This window comes from Empidonax traillii, unplaced genomic scaffold, assembly GCF_003031625.1.
Source record: "Empidonax traillii isolate 1590-97213 ecotype Southwest subspecies unplaced genomic scaffold, ASM303162v1 scaffold401:size1000279, whole genome shotgun sequence".
NCBI classification, from domain to species: domain Eukaryota; kingdom Metazoa; phylum Chordata; class Aves; order Passeriformes; family Tyrannidae; genus Empidonax; species Empidonax traillii.
In genome coordinates, this window is record NW_020955594.1 from 751,351 (window position 1) to 768,294 (window position 16,944).

General features: G+C 38.7%; 1 protein-coding gene across 5 annotated transcripts in view; it reads right to left on the reverse strand.

Annotated features, from left to right (window-relative positions):
* The window catches only part of MET (MET proto-oncogene, receptor tyrosine kinase), a 93,680-nt gene that overhangs the window by 45,344 nt on the left and 31,392 nt on the right, over nt 1-16,944 (reverse strand). For all 5 annotated transcript variants that reach the window (XM_027893678.1, XM_027893679.1, XM_027893677.1 and 2 more), the window contains exons 3-5: nt 14,733-14,924; nt 2,720-2,854; nt 1,139-1,312 (exon numbers count right to left, since the gene is read on the reverse strand). In XM_027893678.1, coding sequence (XP_027749479.1) covers nt 1,139-1,312; nt 2,720-2,854; nt 14,733-14,924 — 501 coding nt within the window. The remainder of the gene's footprint in view (nt 1-1,138; nt 1,313-2,719; nt 2,855-14,732; nt 14,925-16,944) is intronic.

Consider the following 16,944-nt stretch of genomic DNA (forward strand, 5'->3'; position numbering starts at 1 on the left):
ACATGATAAATAAACCTACCCTGTAAACATGTGTTTCTAGATTTCTTTCTGGATTAATAGCAGTTTTGCCTGTCTGCTCTTTAAGAAGTTGTTGTACATGAAATCATCTGCCTGGTTGAAAGAAATACATTATTAATTTAAAACCCACTTTTGTCTTCCTTTCTCTCTAAGAGAAACATCAGATTTTCATCCCTGTTTATAAGCTGTATTGCCATAAAGGAAACTGTACTTTTAACTACATGATGTAGTTTAAATGCACTAAGACAAGTAAATGGGTATAAATACTAGCAGGAAGTTTTACACTTGTCCTTCCCTCAGATTCCTAGTCCATCAAGTGCCTTACAAACTTTTGCCTTCACGGTTATGTCACACTTCACCTGAGAAGATCTGATTACACGTACAGCATGAATCCTGCATTAACCACACCTAAATTAAAACTGGGCCATACCAGTGCAGCTCTCTGCTCATTTCAAGCTTGCACAACCTTGATGATCTCTGGCTGGCTGGCAGCAGCCTCCGGCTGTCCCCTGTCCTGGGGCACAGGGTGTGCAGCTACAGGCTTGTCCCCCATTGGTGGCAAGTGGACCCATGGGACAAGGAGCCAGGGAGCGACATCATGAAAAAAGCATCTTCTCCAGGAGCTTGGGTAGAGCAGAAAGGGAATTTTTCTCATAGAGAGACACCATACTTTCCTCCATTGCTGGAGCCAGCACAGGGACAGATGAAGAGTGGGAGCCACAGACCTCCTGCACTGGTTCAGGCTGTGGGCAGGAAGTGCTTTTCTCCATTTTCCCCTTCAAGAGGAGGGGTACTCCTTTCTGTGACTGGCCTTTCCCATTAGACCCCTGCCAGGCTGGCTCAGACCCATGCTGTTTCCCCACCAGAAGTGCTTTGTAGGGCCAAGGTTCTCCCATGGCTGCTCAGGATAATCAGATAGACCTGTCGACCATGAGCACCTCAGTCCACAGCACTCAGGGAGAGCATGCGTAGCCATCCAGAGGATTTGTGGACACTGAGGCTGAGGGGAAGTTAAGGAGAGCAGACACTTAATTTATGACAAGTACATAAACAGAAAATGTCCACAGAGAGCAGACCATGTCCTTCCCTAGAGAGAAGTGGGAGTAATCCACCACTTTACCTCATAAACCCTAGGCAAGCAGGTGTCCTGGGTCCAGGTGCTGTTGGGGCACTCAGGAGACCTGAGGCACTGCTGGCTGCACCAGCCACACTGCATGAAGGCAGGTGCCAGCAGGCACTGGCTGCAGGACCTGAAGTGATGGCAGCCCGGCCCCTTCAGTGGGATCTTCGTTATCTGTCGATGGAGAGACATAAAGCACAGGATCATTTTAATATATACACTAAGTGGCAAGGAGAGTCTCTATTTATGCATAGCATGGTGGTGCTACTCAGATTTCAGATGTGCAAGCCTCAGTTCGACTTCTCTTTAGCTCAGTAATTATAGGATCTTATAAGTAATTTAACTGACATGATTTTAAATTCGCTTGGGAGAAACCCTAAAGGCATCTTAATGTTATATACAGTTACTACCAGCATCTGGTGTTTACAGCAAGATAGAATTTTTTGCTGATGGAGAAAGAAAACAGCAGTGTGCTCCTCCCAATTCTGCACTAGTTCTTGGAAAAAGCAGTGTATCTCAGTATGCCTTAGTTCATACATTTGTAAAAATAGTCATGATGGCTATTTCAACTTTGGCAAGGCTGTTTTAATGCCCGTGACACACTTACAGATTGTGACTGCCCATGTACTTGTTTATGATACCTATCGTCAAAAAACTTAAACTGTACCTAAAATATATGTTAAAATGTATATTACCTGAAATAGCAGGATAATTACGATAATAGTCACTTTAAATATATAAGAATTATTTTTGGACAAAATATTGAAATTAGTATATAATTACATTACTATATAAGTACCTCACACTTGTCTATATTTCTGTACCTTCCTTAAACTTATTTTGGACATTTTCTGAAGATCACTCTTATAAATATCTCACATATTTCTAGTAAATGATTAATCTTTAAATTAAATCTTTACTAATGGATGATCTATTTCGGTAAATTTTTATAGAACTCAAGCAGTCAAATTATTGCTTACGATTATAGTTTAGGATTATCTGTAATATTATCTGCTGATGTCTTAAACCTATTCAATACATACCTACTTATGACAATAGCATATTTACGATAGCTCTTCATCTTTTATTAACTCTTTATAGACTATATGCTAAAGTAATTTTCAAACATTACTGTGAACACTGACTCCCAGTTTTAAACACACCCGTGTAACTTTTGCACACAAAACCCTCCTTAAAAAGTTATGACACAAATCAACAAAAGCCAGGAAACTGTGACCGCCATTCTTTTCTTAAGCCATTGTATGTTTTGTCTTTGCAAGCACTTGAATTAGGGACAGGGTTTCAGCCTTAAATTTGCATTTCCTGGCTTTTGTTGGTTTATATCACAGCTCTTACGTTATTTAAACATTTCTCAATATTAGCCTGTTGGTTTGTTCAGTAGGGGAAAAAAATATCTTGGAGGAAACTTGCCCCCCGCCCCGCAGTGTTCCCAAGGGAATGGCAAGGCTGTGAGGATGCAGTACATAAGGCAGCGGTGTGAACAGCTGCTCTTACTGAATGTTGCTGCTGTGAAGGCAGGTTTACAAAGTGCACAGAAGGATTAGAGTATGAACCACTCACCTTTTCCCCAGTCACTACCAGGGTATAACCATCATCTGCTAATGAATTCTTGACAACAACTTGGGGAGAGACGGGGTGGGAGTCTAGCTGAAAGCTGACATGTGGAGCTGTGGGTTCTGAACGGGAAACCACTATCTAAGAAAGAGAGAAATTCTGAAAATCAGCAGGCAGTGTGTGACACAAATGCATGCTGCTCAGCAGTCTCACGTTCTCTGCTTGCATTAATTACTTTGCATTACATTGCATAATATTTTGCATAATGTTCCATCATGATCTGATTAAAGCACTATAAAATCTACTTTATTTAACACAGCAAAATCATGGCTGTTGGAGGATCCTCAAAATACACCATATTTATTAAAATGTGAAGGAGTCATTGCATGTCTCCTAGTCCTTTAATTTCAGTCACCATAAAAACTGAAGATGGGTCATTTAATCAGTCCTGTACATTTAAGAATCAAGAATTTTATCTACAACATCTATTTAAAAGAATCTTAAAACTCCAGGTCTGCTGAAGTCCAATATATTTTATTTTCACTTTGGTCCTTCAGTTTGAAAAGTAAACTTTACCCTGTGTCAGCAGTCTCTAGTCTTGCTGCATGTGGGGCCATTAGAATACAAAGCTATGGCAGATTATTGCTGTGGGCAGAGTCACAAGTACACAGAGCTTGATCGCCAGAGCTGGCGACATGGCTATTGCTCAGACAAGCTCCTTGCCAGATGTGGATGGGCACCTTGAGGCCCGGCTCCTGCCAGGTGTCCAGGACAGAGCATTCAAAGCACTTCTTAAATGACAGGGAATGCTGGAGGCTCCTTTAGGAGATGCTCCAAAACAGAAGCCTAATTTAGTTGTCCTGAAGCCCCTTTGCAAAAGCCTTTCCTCTCTTTCCCTCTCTCTAGATTCTAGGAGATCTTAGGGAGATTAGTCACACCAGTATGAAATTTCCCCACTGGTCATCTCTCTGAATCTTGAATTACCTAAATACTTCTGAGAATCTGGATCTCTTTCTGCAAACACACGCCTAACTTTACTACTGTAACTTTGTTGACTTTAACGGGATGAGTCATGGCTGTTAAGCAGAGGCATAAAGCATCTGCAGATCAGTGTGGATATTTGATAGCGAGATTTTATAGGCTTGGGCCTGCAATCCAGAAGGATGTGCACCCAAATGTGATAGCATCAGGCAACAAAGGCAGAGGATTGTTTACATGAGGGAAGATCATGTTCATGTTTCAAAAGCTCATCATGTGTAGTTTACTTAAGGAATTTAGATAATGAACATTTGCTGAGAAGTTAGGATTCAATGGGGTTCATTATTTAAAAAGATTGAAGCCATTTTGGAAATAACTTGTATGTCAAATGTTTCATTTTTCACTATAATGAATCTTTTCTTCTGACTCCAAAGGCAGGATCAGCACAGCCAAGACACTGACTTATACAATTTCACTGGCTTTTCACACTGCCAAGGTCTTTCACCAAGATGGCTGACTCCAAAACTAGACTTAGAGATGCTGTAATTACAGCTGATTTTGTTGGTAATTCAAGACTCAAATAAAATATAGGAGCAGTTAATTCATGGTGATAAGCGCTCCACATCCCAGAGGTATTTATAGTTTGGGGTTACAAGAGGCTTTTTTTCCTTTAAACTGGCTTTGTTACAGACTTTGGTATGGATTTGTTTCACAGCACAGAAAGTGCAGCTTTTAGAAATCGATAAGGTATGATCATTTTTGGTGACACAGAAGTGTGGTCTCTGACTCAGTGTAACAGGGCATGAGCTCTGTTTTTCTATTCGGGACAATGAAAAGTAGAATTGACTGGAAAGCTGCATGAAAAAGCTTGATTAATGTTGGCATTATGGGGAGAGGTAGCACCACAGCTGCAAATACCTTTTTAGTTGATCATTAGCCGTGTCTCATCTCAAATACCCACTGCTATAAAATGCTAAGAATTCTTTTCCATCATTAATCCAGGCTTCCTCTTATTGCCAAGCATTCTTTCTGATTGAGCCACAGTGTTAACCCTTTAAACACATCTGCATTCCGGCCTCACAGCAATACATGAAAATTTGGATTCCATCTCTACAATCTTGGAAAAATTACTTGGTACTTTAAACACTGACCGACTCTTATTTTACTGAGGCTGATACTCAAATCACCTGCTCAAATCTCAAGTGAATAGACTTTGACCTCATGACATACAGGGAGCTCAAATGACACTTCCTAACTCATTTGGGACCACAGAATAAAAGTTTGGATTTTGCTTAGAACTAATCTATCAGCCTACAGTACTGCCTTAACAGAGAGTAGATGCAAAAATGCTCTTTTTTATGTATATAAATGTGTGGGTTTTGCACACACCAGCCCAATCCTTGAAATTCTATCTTACCCTTATCCAACATAATCCTGAAAAAAAAGGCAATTCGAAAACGGCTTCTACAGTAGAAACAAGAGGCTACTTAGGACTCCAGTGTCATTCTCATAAACCTCTGATTTTTATGGCTTGGGACTGGGCTGGTATGTGTGCAGTGTAACTTTAATTTGCCATGGATGCACCACTATACAGGGCTACTTCTGCCATGGAATGGCAAATGCTTCACTACTACAGAAGGACTTCTCTTTGCAAAAACTATGAAGTCCTGGGGGTTTTTGGGGTGTCTTTTTTTTTTTTTTGGGGGGGGGGATGGGAGGGAGAGGGTAGTGGAAGTATTGTGTTGTGGAGTTTTTTACATTTTAATAATTTATTAACCAAGCATTTCTTCAGAGCATAAGAGAAACAAACGCATATCTGCATGCCTGCACTCTCCAGCAGTTAGGAGAAAGGGAAGGTCTTACACAAATAAGTAATTAACTAAAGGAGAACAAACAGACATTAGCAGTAAACAGTCAGTGCTTGCAATAGTGAGAATCACCAGAGGTGTACTACAAGGTGCCTGTGCTGGGATCCATACTGTTCAATACACCCATAAATGAGTTAGAAAAGTGGTTGAGCAGTCCAAGTGACAAAGTTTTCTGATGATCTGAAGGAATTCAAGTTGATAAGGATGAGGACAGACTATCAAGGATGGCAGAAGGTCTTTACAAGACAGCATGTCAAGACAATAAAATGGTGGGTAAAATACAACAAAGAACATTAATTTAAAGCAGTACATGATATATAGTCAACTGCTTTTCAGCAACCAAAAAAAAACCTCAAACTTATAAAAACTTAGGAATTATTAGAAAAGGATTACAGAACAAATCAGAAAACATCCTGCTGTCATAGAAGTTCATGGCTTGCCCAAATCCCGAAATTTCTGTGCTGTTCTGGTTGCTTCCTGCCAAAAAGAACATGTTAAAAAGTGAAAAGGCTCAGAGAAAGGTAAGAGATAATCAAAAGGCTGTAATGAACAATGACTGAGTATGGCAGGTGTGGAATCTATGAAAAAGGAATACAGAATCATGACTGAGTAGAGACTGACCATATGTTCTTTTCTACAACAACCTGAAAGGAGGTTGTAGCCAGGTTGGGGCTGGTCTCTTCTCCTAAGGCATAGGACAAGAAGAAATGGCCTCAATTTACACCATGGGAGGCTTAGATTATGTATTAGGAACAATCTTTTCACCAAAAGGGTTGTCAAGCATTGGAGCAGGCTGCCCAGGGAAGTGGTGGAGTCACCATCCTGGGACTATTTAAAAGAAATCTAGAAGCAGCACTTAAGGACATTTTTTAGTTGTGGACTTGGCACTGTTAGGTTAATGGTTGGACTCAGTGACACTAGAGGTCTTTTCAATCCTAAATGATTCAATTATTCTATGATTTTATTCTAATAAAAGTACTAAATACCATCAAAAGACAAAACCGAGACTCTGGTTCAAGGCAAACAAAAGAGTACGACATCCTACCAATATGTCATGCCCTATGGGACTCCTCACCAAAGGATGTGACTGCAAGAGAAATACACATTCAAAGGGAAACTTCACAGGTACAGGGAAAATGCTAAACAGACAAAACTCAATAGCTCAGGGAATCCCCAGAAGGAAGAACAGCTGGAGATTTGGAGGAGAAGGCACTAGCCATGTTGCCTAGGCATCCACTTGTCAATACTGCTGGAGACAGAGCACTGAACTAGATGGACCCTTTGTTTATATACATGTGGCTCTTCTGATGTCCTTAAAAATAACCCTTCCGAGAACCACATTCAATATCAGTAACTACAATGCCAGACATCCTTCTCAAAGCAAACGCAAAATTTATGTCCCTCTAGAGAAAGAGAACCAAACAATTATGTTACCTTTCATCATAGCTCAAACTACTTCCATGAAAATAACAACCAACAGTTAATAATTAATATATTAATTAACATATTCTTTATATTGGAAGTCAGTGATCACAGTGATCACTTAGGTCCATGAACACTAAAATTATTAATTTAAATATTATTTAGTTGCCATCAGCCAGTATTAATGTTAAATAAGAATATCTGAGTTTAGGTTCATCTGTGCATAATATGGCAAATTGAGACTGCAGTAATCCTAGTTGAAAAACAGAATACAACAGCTTCTTTTACAAATCATTGATGCACAGTTCTGCTAGTCAGCAGGATTGAATTACAAATGTTACTGTCTAAATGTTGAAATATCTTCTGCAAAAATGAGAGGCCTTCTTAAAGGAATACCATCTAAGTATCATATTGTTATTTTTTTCCCTAGATGTCTGGCAGGTGTATGCCATTATCCAGCAGAGTTAGGCTCAGGGTTAACTTTATTGTGCAATGCCTCAAATGCCCTGGGATATGAAGCGTAGCCTTGCAAAGGGCACATATGTAGCTATCTAAATGCTGTATATCATTCTAATCCATGGAGAATATAATAGATCTCCTCTGAAGACTATAAGCTTTTCTACTCAAACTGAATATTAAAACATATGTGCTCTCAAAAAAGTTATTCGGCACCAGGTGTTAATTTTAATTTGACTACATGGATTTTGCATTATTCAATATTTGACACTTTTTTGCATGGGATAAATCAATATTTTTTTACCACAGAAACAACTGCTATCATAAATGTTAAAAGCTGAGCTATATATATGAAAATGTTACTTATCAAGAGTTTGCTACAATTTTCTGTTAGCTGAAAAATTATAAAGATGGAAGAACTGCAGCTATTCACACTCCTACAGATGCACATGCACACAGTTTGTGCTTAGCCTTAAATAGGTCAGACTGCCAGTATTGAAACGCCAGATGAATTGCTGGGCCACTGAGGCAGGAGAGTGAGGACAACTTCTGCAATGACTCCATGGGCATCCCATCACTCTTTCTTCCTCCTGGCTCTGAAGGGTTTAAAGTCCATGTTCATCTATCCCTTGACCTCCTCACACTTGCTTCAAATATGGCTTGCCATTTGCTCTGTTTTGTTACAGCTATGTTTGCCTAGAGGGACAGGAACTAGATCAAAAGGAGTTTGATAAATTCAAAGGTGCATTAAGTCTTCTAGTACACTACAGTATAAACTGGATTTGACTGAACACACTGAAAGATGCAAAGTTCTGTATTTCTTTGCTCTGTGTCAACTCATTTTGCTGACAGGCACCATACCATGGCTTTGAGCCTTGATTCCTGGAGTGGTGAGGTCTTGCTGCTTTGCTGTTTGCAAGAGGAGAGCAATGCTGAAGGCTTGGCTCTCTTCTTGTTGAATTCTGGGACAAATTTTTCCAATCCCTGAGTGCAGTTACAAATAAAAAGCAGATGTGATTATTTTTGTCTATATTAATTTCTGCAGCATGCATTATGTTCCCTGGCATGTAATCTATGAAAGCAGCTACGACACATACTAATTTCTCTCTTTTTGGAGAAATGGGATGTGTGTTAAAGCTTGGTGGTGGTGGTGTTTGTTTTTAATCATAAGTATTCCTGGGAAATAAGTGTGGCTATCAAGTGTTCTATCTACTTGGATGTGAAAGCCACCAGACTTGTGCTCAGTGTGTGAAAATTTCCCAAACCACAGATCTGTGAGAGCCTCATCCCTATTCCTCATCAGAATCAGGGGCACCAAAAGAAATGAAAAGGCAGCAGGTTAAGGAAAGCCCAAAGAAGCTCTTCATCATTCAAAGTGGAATGAAATTATTGAATTCAATGTCACAGCATACCATGGAGGACAAAACAAAAATAAATTAAAAAACTAATAAGCAATACTAAGGAGAGAGGAGTCCATAAATGAATATTAAGTGCCAAATATGGGTGCAGTTTCCAGCTCTGGGAATTTCTGGGCCTCTAAGTGCCAGATGCTGAAGAGTGCTGGAAAAGGTATCACTGAGTACTTTTACTTTTTACTTTACCTCTCCCTTATCCATCCTACCCCCTGCCAGAACTATACTCCTTGAACATTTATTATAATCCCATACATCCTTTCTTAGTAAAAAATCTAGTTAAAAATACTGGCATATAACAGGTCTCCAGAATAAGGCTTACTATTAATCGGTATTGTTTCACGTCTAACAAGTTCGGAGAGCTCCTGAGGAGGGTGAGTGGCCTGCTGTCTGATATGCTGTAATCCTATGATGCCTACCTGTGCCATCATGCTTTGGGTTTTGTGCCCGAAGCCATTTTCTCTCCAGAGTCTGTTCAGACATGACAGTGCATTACCATGTTTTGCTAATGCTTGGCTTCTCAGCTAGAGCTGGCTCATGTCCAGTCAGATTGGACAGGACTGCAGCCAGCATGTGGCTGAAGGCATCTCAGGGAGTATGTATGCCCATGGGAAGACCCTTTCCTCACCTCCAGAAGCAACAGGATGAATGTCCTACTGCACCACTCCACATGCAGCCCAGTGCAGCCTCACTGTGCACTGAGTTTCACTGGTATAGTCAGAAGGATGAGATGACCCCGCTACCAAAACTGCATCTATAGAGAGTGGTTGCCCATCGTAGCTGTAAATTGCACAGTGAAAACTTCTCTAGCCCCTTCTTCCTCAAGAAGGTCACCAACAAGCAGTGTATTTAGTTGGGTGTTAGCCTGGTGAGGCCAGCTTGAAGCACAGGGAGTACACGCAGTATTCTGCTTCCAACCCTTGTGTTAGGCCAAAATCCAGTCTCTGCATACATCAAGGGCATCAGTCTCTTGTTCACTGTTACAGGTTTTCAGCCATGAGCTTTTCAGAATAAATCTTGTAAAATATTCCCAAACCTCACACTTCCCAGAGCTATCATAAAGACTTCCCCTTCCTGAAGAACTTGCTCTTTTCTTCTTCTCTCATAAGCCACTTTCTGAAATAATACCAAGCTCCAGGAAGAAAAAAATAAAATTAAAAAAAAGAGCAAAAATAAAAGATATTTTATCTCAATATATCATGAGGTGTTTTGGTTTTTTCTTTTTTTCTTTTTTTTTCTTTTTTTTTTTTTTTTAATAAATTACAACATCCCAAAATACTGGCTGATAATGAAAGCATCTTTATCAGTTGTGAGTTGTATTCTCAGTGCAGCTTCTTTGGCTTGAGCAGAGTAAGGCTGCTTACACCAGCTGAAAATCTTATTCCTCAGCTACAGCAGTGTGACTGGGTGCTGTTTTCTAATGAAGTAACCACTGTGAAATACCTGATTCACTTTGCACCCAACAGCTGTAGTTTCAGTCTGTGTTCCCAGTCACAGTCCGAAAACAAGAACAATAAGAAAGGCCAAAACAGCTGCAACTTCTCAACAGAAAAGAAAAAAAAAGAAGGGAGAAAAAAAGTTTGTTGTCAGGCTCCAGCTTAGGAAGGAAGTAAAGCCATTTTTCTTTTCTGTCTCATGCATGTCAGCTGTCTTAGAAAAATTATTACTCCTCTGTTTTGTAACAGAAACTCCACAATATTTGGTAAACTACAAACTCTAGGCTATTCATGGCCAAATACAGAGCTAACATTTCTGATGCAGCCAAAACATGCTCAGTATGTGAATGGGCTGCAGTACTCTCCAGGAGAGATTTGGAATTCACCTCCTGGCCCAAATTATCCTCCTTAAAAGAACTCATGAATCTTCTGTATTTGTACCATCCATATTGATTTTATTTTAGTTCTAGATTTTGGCTGGAAAAAAGTAAACATTTAGTGAAGGAGGCTGTATTTACTTTCCTGTATTGGAGTTTTCCAGAGCAATTCAAGTGAATAATTCTATTTTATCAAACTAAAAGCACAAGCAGAAAAACAACAGGTGAATATTCCTTGGTTGGATAAAATATACCTGCTTTTGCATTCTGAATATTACTGGTTCTTTAAAAGACTTTTTTGAAATAAGTGACATGTGGGCTGTGTTTGTGGTTGAGTCATTAACACAGTTTTGATGGGTATTGCTATAAGCTTTGGTGGAATCACTTGTAAAGTTAGGAACTATTCATCCTGATACATTTCAAAATACATCAGAACCCCAGAATCTGGTAGCCATCACCTACAGGAGGAAAAAGGTACATGTTAAATCTGTTGAATTTTTCAGCACTGCTGTGCTGTAGTCATGTTGTAAAGAGATAAAAACGAACGGAGAGAGAAATAAAGTCGGAGATGAGGGGTGAGTAGGGAGGCAGAAAGTGATGAGCAGAAGAAATGCAACAAGGGATGGAAAAGCAGCAAGAAAGATGAAAGAAAGAAAAGACAGAGAATCAACTGATTGGCTGCTGATCAAGTATAAGCAAGTATACTGGGGGAATACGAGAAACATTTTACAAAAAATTTCTCTCAGGTTGAGGATGAGTAGCTTGCTGCTGCACCTCCTGGCTCCCACAGCACAGGCTTGGAGCTTCACTTCAATTTAGGTGACAGAGTTACTACATTTTAAAGATTTCCCCCTCCCCCTACCATTTCTCAACAACTAAAGGAAACCGTAAATACAGAAAAAATGTGATTGAAATGTTCATTACTTTAACCAAGCTGTTTCGTATTTGGGCACTGCAGGGTGCGGTTGTTAGAGACAGAAGTACTGTACTACTATTTCTTTTAATCTCATGGATGGCTGATAGTACTGACATTTATGTCAGAAACTAAATTGTCTAAATATAGTAAGGATTGGAATTTCAAAGAAGATACAAGATGAACTGGGTGCACTGGAAGGGCTGAGCTGATTTTCTAATTTTAGAAACCTATATGACTTTTTTTTTCTTTTGCTTTTAACTAGTTGGCATGAAATTATGTTCTCAAGATACTAACACAATACAACCAGTGTTAAAACAGGTTCCCCGATAGGTAGAATTCTGTAACTAATTTTCTCTGAAAGCATGCCTGTGTCTGAAAGGTATCGTCAGCTCTGAATAGCTACAAGTTACAAAAGGAGTGCACAAGAAAATTCAGTATTTGCTTGTAAAAGAGCTAAAAATATGAATCCAAATGACCGTGCAAAAGTGAGATGCGTAATAAGCGAACAGCTGAGGATTCTTTGCAATAAGTTCCAGTAGATTTGTGAATGAAACAAAAAAGAACATAATTACATTTCTTTGCTAAAAACGTGTGGAAACATTTGGGGATATCTTTTTGATAAATTAAGTCATTGATAGATAATCTTGATTTTTTTAAAAACCCTTTTCTCTTAAGTAATGGTCATATAATAGCTCAATTTTTAACAATCTCCATCTCGTTGCAGTTAATAGCTGTATTTCCATAGAAACACTACAAATCTGCTTCAGTTGGGCATTTACTAATGACCATGTTTGAAATCGCTTCCTAGATAACTATCAGGAAAAAAAAAAGAACAAAAAAATGTAAGAGAACATTAAATTTTGGAAAAATCTGTGTCTGCTGTATCCTACAGATCTGGTATCACTTCCAAAACCACTTAAAGGCTAAACAAGTACTAATATTTTTATTTAGAGGTAGCATCATTAAAGGTAGTCAGTCTGCTTATTCTCTGCTGGCTGCACCCAACATTCAAAGAAAGAGTTCCTACTTACTACAATATGAGCCCAATGCTGACTTCCCCCTGTAGCTCAAGCCAATTTGATTCAATGATGAGAATATTTCTGTTAATGGCCATGTGCAGTTTACACAATGGCCTTTTCTTTTGATCTGTAACTGAACATGGAATGGGAAATGTATTATGGAAATATTTAATTGTTCTTTTAGTTGCGCAAACATCTGAATGAAGTGTGTGGTGCAGAACTTGAATGAATAATTAAAGGACCTTATAAATAAGAATAATGCTCCCTTGTGCTTTCTATCAAACCTTCCTAAAAGCTTTGTGACAGCTCAGAAGAAATGCTGCAAGTAAGAGAGTAGTTCTTATTAACTGTATTTTGTAGTAAGGAAATTACTTCAGAAAGGTTAAACAAATTGCTGATGTTCGCTCGGTGGATCAGTATCTGCTTTTAAGAACAGAGCATAGTTTGGTCCTGTGCTCAGTGTGTAGCTCTTAGCACTTGCCTTTCCTGTGCAGAAGACAAACTCAGCTTAAAGTTACCAAAGTCATCATGGGAAATGCAGGAAAGGCTGGCAGATTTGTCACTGAAGGTTTTGTTAAATCCCTATCTTTCTGGGGAAAAGAGAAGTATGATTTTCCCCACTTTTTCATCTGTTCTTTGTGGCAAATAGCTTCGACCTCCTTCCCTGTAGAAGCATTGCAGAATTTGCATTAAACTGCAGGCTCTGTGTCCGGTCTGTGCAGAAGACCGGAGGTACAGGATCCCCTTTATCCAGAGAGGGTGCATATACTGGGGACAATATGTAGCCCTATTTACTGCACATGGTAAGGACAGAAAATGAGGGAAAAGAAGACAAGAAAGGAGAGGCTTGTTTTCCTGAAAGGTTACATGTGCCCAAGTGTTTTCTAATTGAAGGTTATGGGAAATGGGAAAACTGGAATGACACAGCAAGTAATGGCCTTCTCATCAGGTTTCAGTTAATGATGGTTAGAGGACAACACTACCAACTTGGATGACTCTCTGTAGCCTACAGAGCAAGAAGGGCCAAAGACTGCCAATACTCCAGAAAGCCCACTAGAAGACAAATAATAATGGCAAATTAAAAGAAGACAGGTCCCTGGGCGCAAGAAGGATATCCAGGTTAAGATGCACATCCAGACTGGACTTTGTGGCAGCTGGAGAAGTCAAACTCTCCAAGAAGGTTACTGCAGGATGACAGTGTTTGAAATAAGATGGGTGAACAGAGGGAGCCCTTGGTGATTTCAAAGTATTTTGTCTTTGTCTTTTGGTGTTTGATTTTGACTGCCAAGGTTTTAAACGGCTTGGCTCTGTGGATCACATTTATTTCATTAGTCATCTACAAAGAAGTTGTGTAGTATAATTTACCTGTCTAGATTAGTTAAGTACTCAGAGGAGGGAGACAGACTACTCAGGAGGGTGATTTACCACTTTTTATGGAAAACCTCTTTTAGGATAGGAACAACTTTTGTCCAGAAGAACAGAGTGAGCAAGAGCCTGAAAATTTAAGATGCATTCAGAGAAACTTGAAAGTAGGTGGAAAAGGAGCTAATCTCAATTCTACAGCTGTGAGTCATAGGCTACGGGTATACAAGCAAGGAATTTGGTGCCAGAGGAGTGGATCAGTATATAGAAACAACTAATGCTAAGGCTCCTGCTTCTACAGTATAAGCTGTCTTGGCATTTTATATTGAATAGGTTTAATCTGATCCTCTAGAGCAAAGGACCCATATGAAGTGTATTTCTGAAGCTGTTTGAATCTTTCTACCCCAGCTGGGGTTGGAACATATTTGATATGTATCCAAGACAGAGCTTTCAGTTTAGTTTTCTTTGAAAGAACTCCTGTTCATATGAACCAAAACTGCTGTGAACTGAGCCAGCTGGACTAAGCAGAGATCATGGTAAAATTTGTTCCACAACCATTGCTTCAAACCACAAAATCCAGGTAAACACTTAAAATGTTGAGTGTTCCATTAGGCTATTTGTTTATGTTCCGGAAGTTGTATTTTATTTGGTAATTTCAATTTTCTAATGCCCTGTTAAAACTGGGGTAATAATGCTTCTCACTTTTCACCATCCTGCTAAACTCCAGTATGTTTTTTTTTTTATTATTGTAAAATTATTGTAGTAGTATTTACCTGCATGAAGCGCCCCTCTGAAGTTCCCAGATTAGCAATGGTAAGGTTCCCTTTGGTGAAGACAGATATCGAAGTCAACAGGACACTGTTGAACTGGCCCATGAACAAGTCAACCCTCTGCAGAGGAGTCGTAACTTCTAAGCGATATTCATCATCTTGTGCTCTGCAGTATGAAGCATTTCTTGAAAAAGCCTGTTTGAAAATGAAGTACAGATGAGTACTGTCTTTACGAGTAGTAACAGATCTTTGTCAGAATGAAGTCATTTAGCATAAATGCATTTGACCAAAAGGATTTTAAAATGTTTCAAACTTAATTGCTTCATCAGTTATGATGTTCCATGAAGAAGGCAACAACTTCTTAATGTTATGGGAGTGTTTCTTTTAACTTCTTTTATCATGTCTGTTGGAATAAGACATTGGGTCTTTATTTAACTCAAAAATATAAGCACATATATCAAGGTATCCTTTCTCTTAGTGATTTCCTTAATACTGCTTGTCCAATAGTCTCAGAATTTTTGTAGAGCAGAGTCTGCCCAGTGATACACTTGCTTCTGAAACAGTTTTCTAGAGAAAGATTCTCTAAAAACAATGTAACGTTTTGCATTAAAATAACAATTTCCTATATTCTTCTCCTTCTATTCTATTTTCACCACTATTTTCAGAAATAAGACATTAAAGTGGAGAAAAAGAGAAAAGAAAGAGAGATAAGTCAGGCAAAAGATGTTTCTGATTGTATGTTTAAATGAAACTATGGGAAAGCCAGATTTTTTAAATTACTCCGACTGTTGTATTGATCATCTATAGTTCATGCACTATTTCATCTGATTTCTATATGTCTTGAGTGTACTATCATAGCTGCTGCATTTGCAGGATTTTCTCTTTCATTTTGGGAATAGAGATTACATGGTTTTAATTTGCATTGAAAAAAATTCTTGAACAATACACTTTAGTTATCTCTCAAGAAGAATATAACCTCCTGACAATCCAATAGTAATCTATTAACTGATAATTTCATTACTATTGATACTACATCATCTGTTTTGGTGAGATCATACAGCTAATAATCAGGAACCCCCCAAAGGATCTCTAACCAGTTTAAATTGGGAAGTCATCTAGCATGTTTCCACTGTGACGTACTTTATGAATAAACATGTTGGAAGATTATAAAGGATCTTATGGTGGTTCCCTCCGTTAAGATCAATAGTCAGCTTCGTTTTCCGTATTGTTTTTAATTGATTTGGCTTTTGTCACAAACATGTTTTAAACAAATCTATTTAAAAGCTTAAATGAAACCTTTTCAAGATGTCAAGAGTCCACTAAATTCAATAGATTTGCATCATCCCCTTAAAGAGCATGTCGGAGTAAAATTTTTGGTCTTGGTTTCTAGATTCAGATGTCTTTCCCTCAAAGTACTATAAGAAAGCAAACAATGAACAAAGAAGTTCTTGCTGGAATAAAACACAAGGCAAGTTTCAAGGCACTGAAAATGCTATCGAAAAATGTTAAACCTAATAGCTCAGTCCTTTGCTGTTGAATTGTGATGTTTCTAAACTGAGCACAGCAACAGCCCTGGTGGGTGAAGTTTTCTATAATCCCTGGATGTTGCAGTCAAGGCTGGTGCCAGCTTTTCTGAAGGTGCCCTGCCAATTTACTGTATCATTTAGGAAAAAACCTGCATAAGACCACATGAGCCATTGAAATCTCTGTGCAGTGTCTTAATGATACAGAAAGAGGACTTCTAAATTAGATCTGGTACAGCAGTGACTTAACAGTTGCACTATCCACATACTAAAGGGTTTGCTGTATTAGTCTTGTTATTAACTGTTAACATACACTCTGTTTTGTTCAGTAGAAACTGCACTAATACTTTGAACTAGGAACACTGAACACACTTCAAGTGGCTTTTAATCCAGTTAAATCATCAGTGAGCAGATTTAGCTTTTCTTTGTTTTGGCCACCAAAAAGCTATATTCTTTTGCACTTATATCCTATCCAGTCTAAAAGTATTTCTGAAACATATGTGCAGATTACTCACACAATGAGTATGAATAGTTCAAGTGCAGAAAGATGTCCAGTATTCATGCTTTTTTGAAATAAGGAGAATTTATGATTTTACACTCCCAAACTTGGGATCTCTGTTCTTTCCTGTAACTCCTTTTTTTTTTTTTTTTCCATAAGCAAATGAATTTTGGGAGAAAGGTTCCTGTGCTAA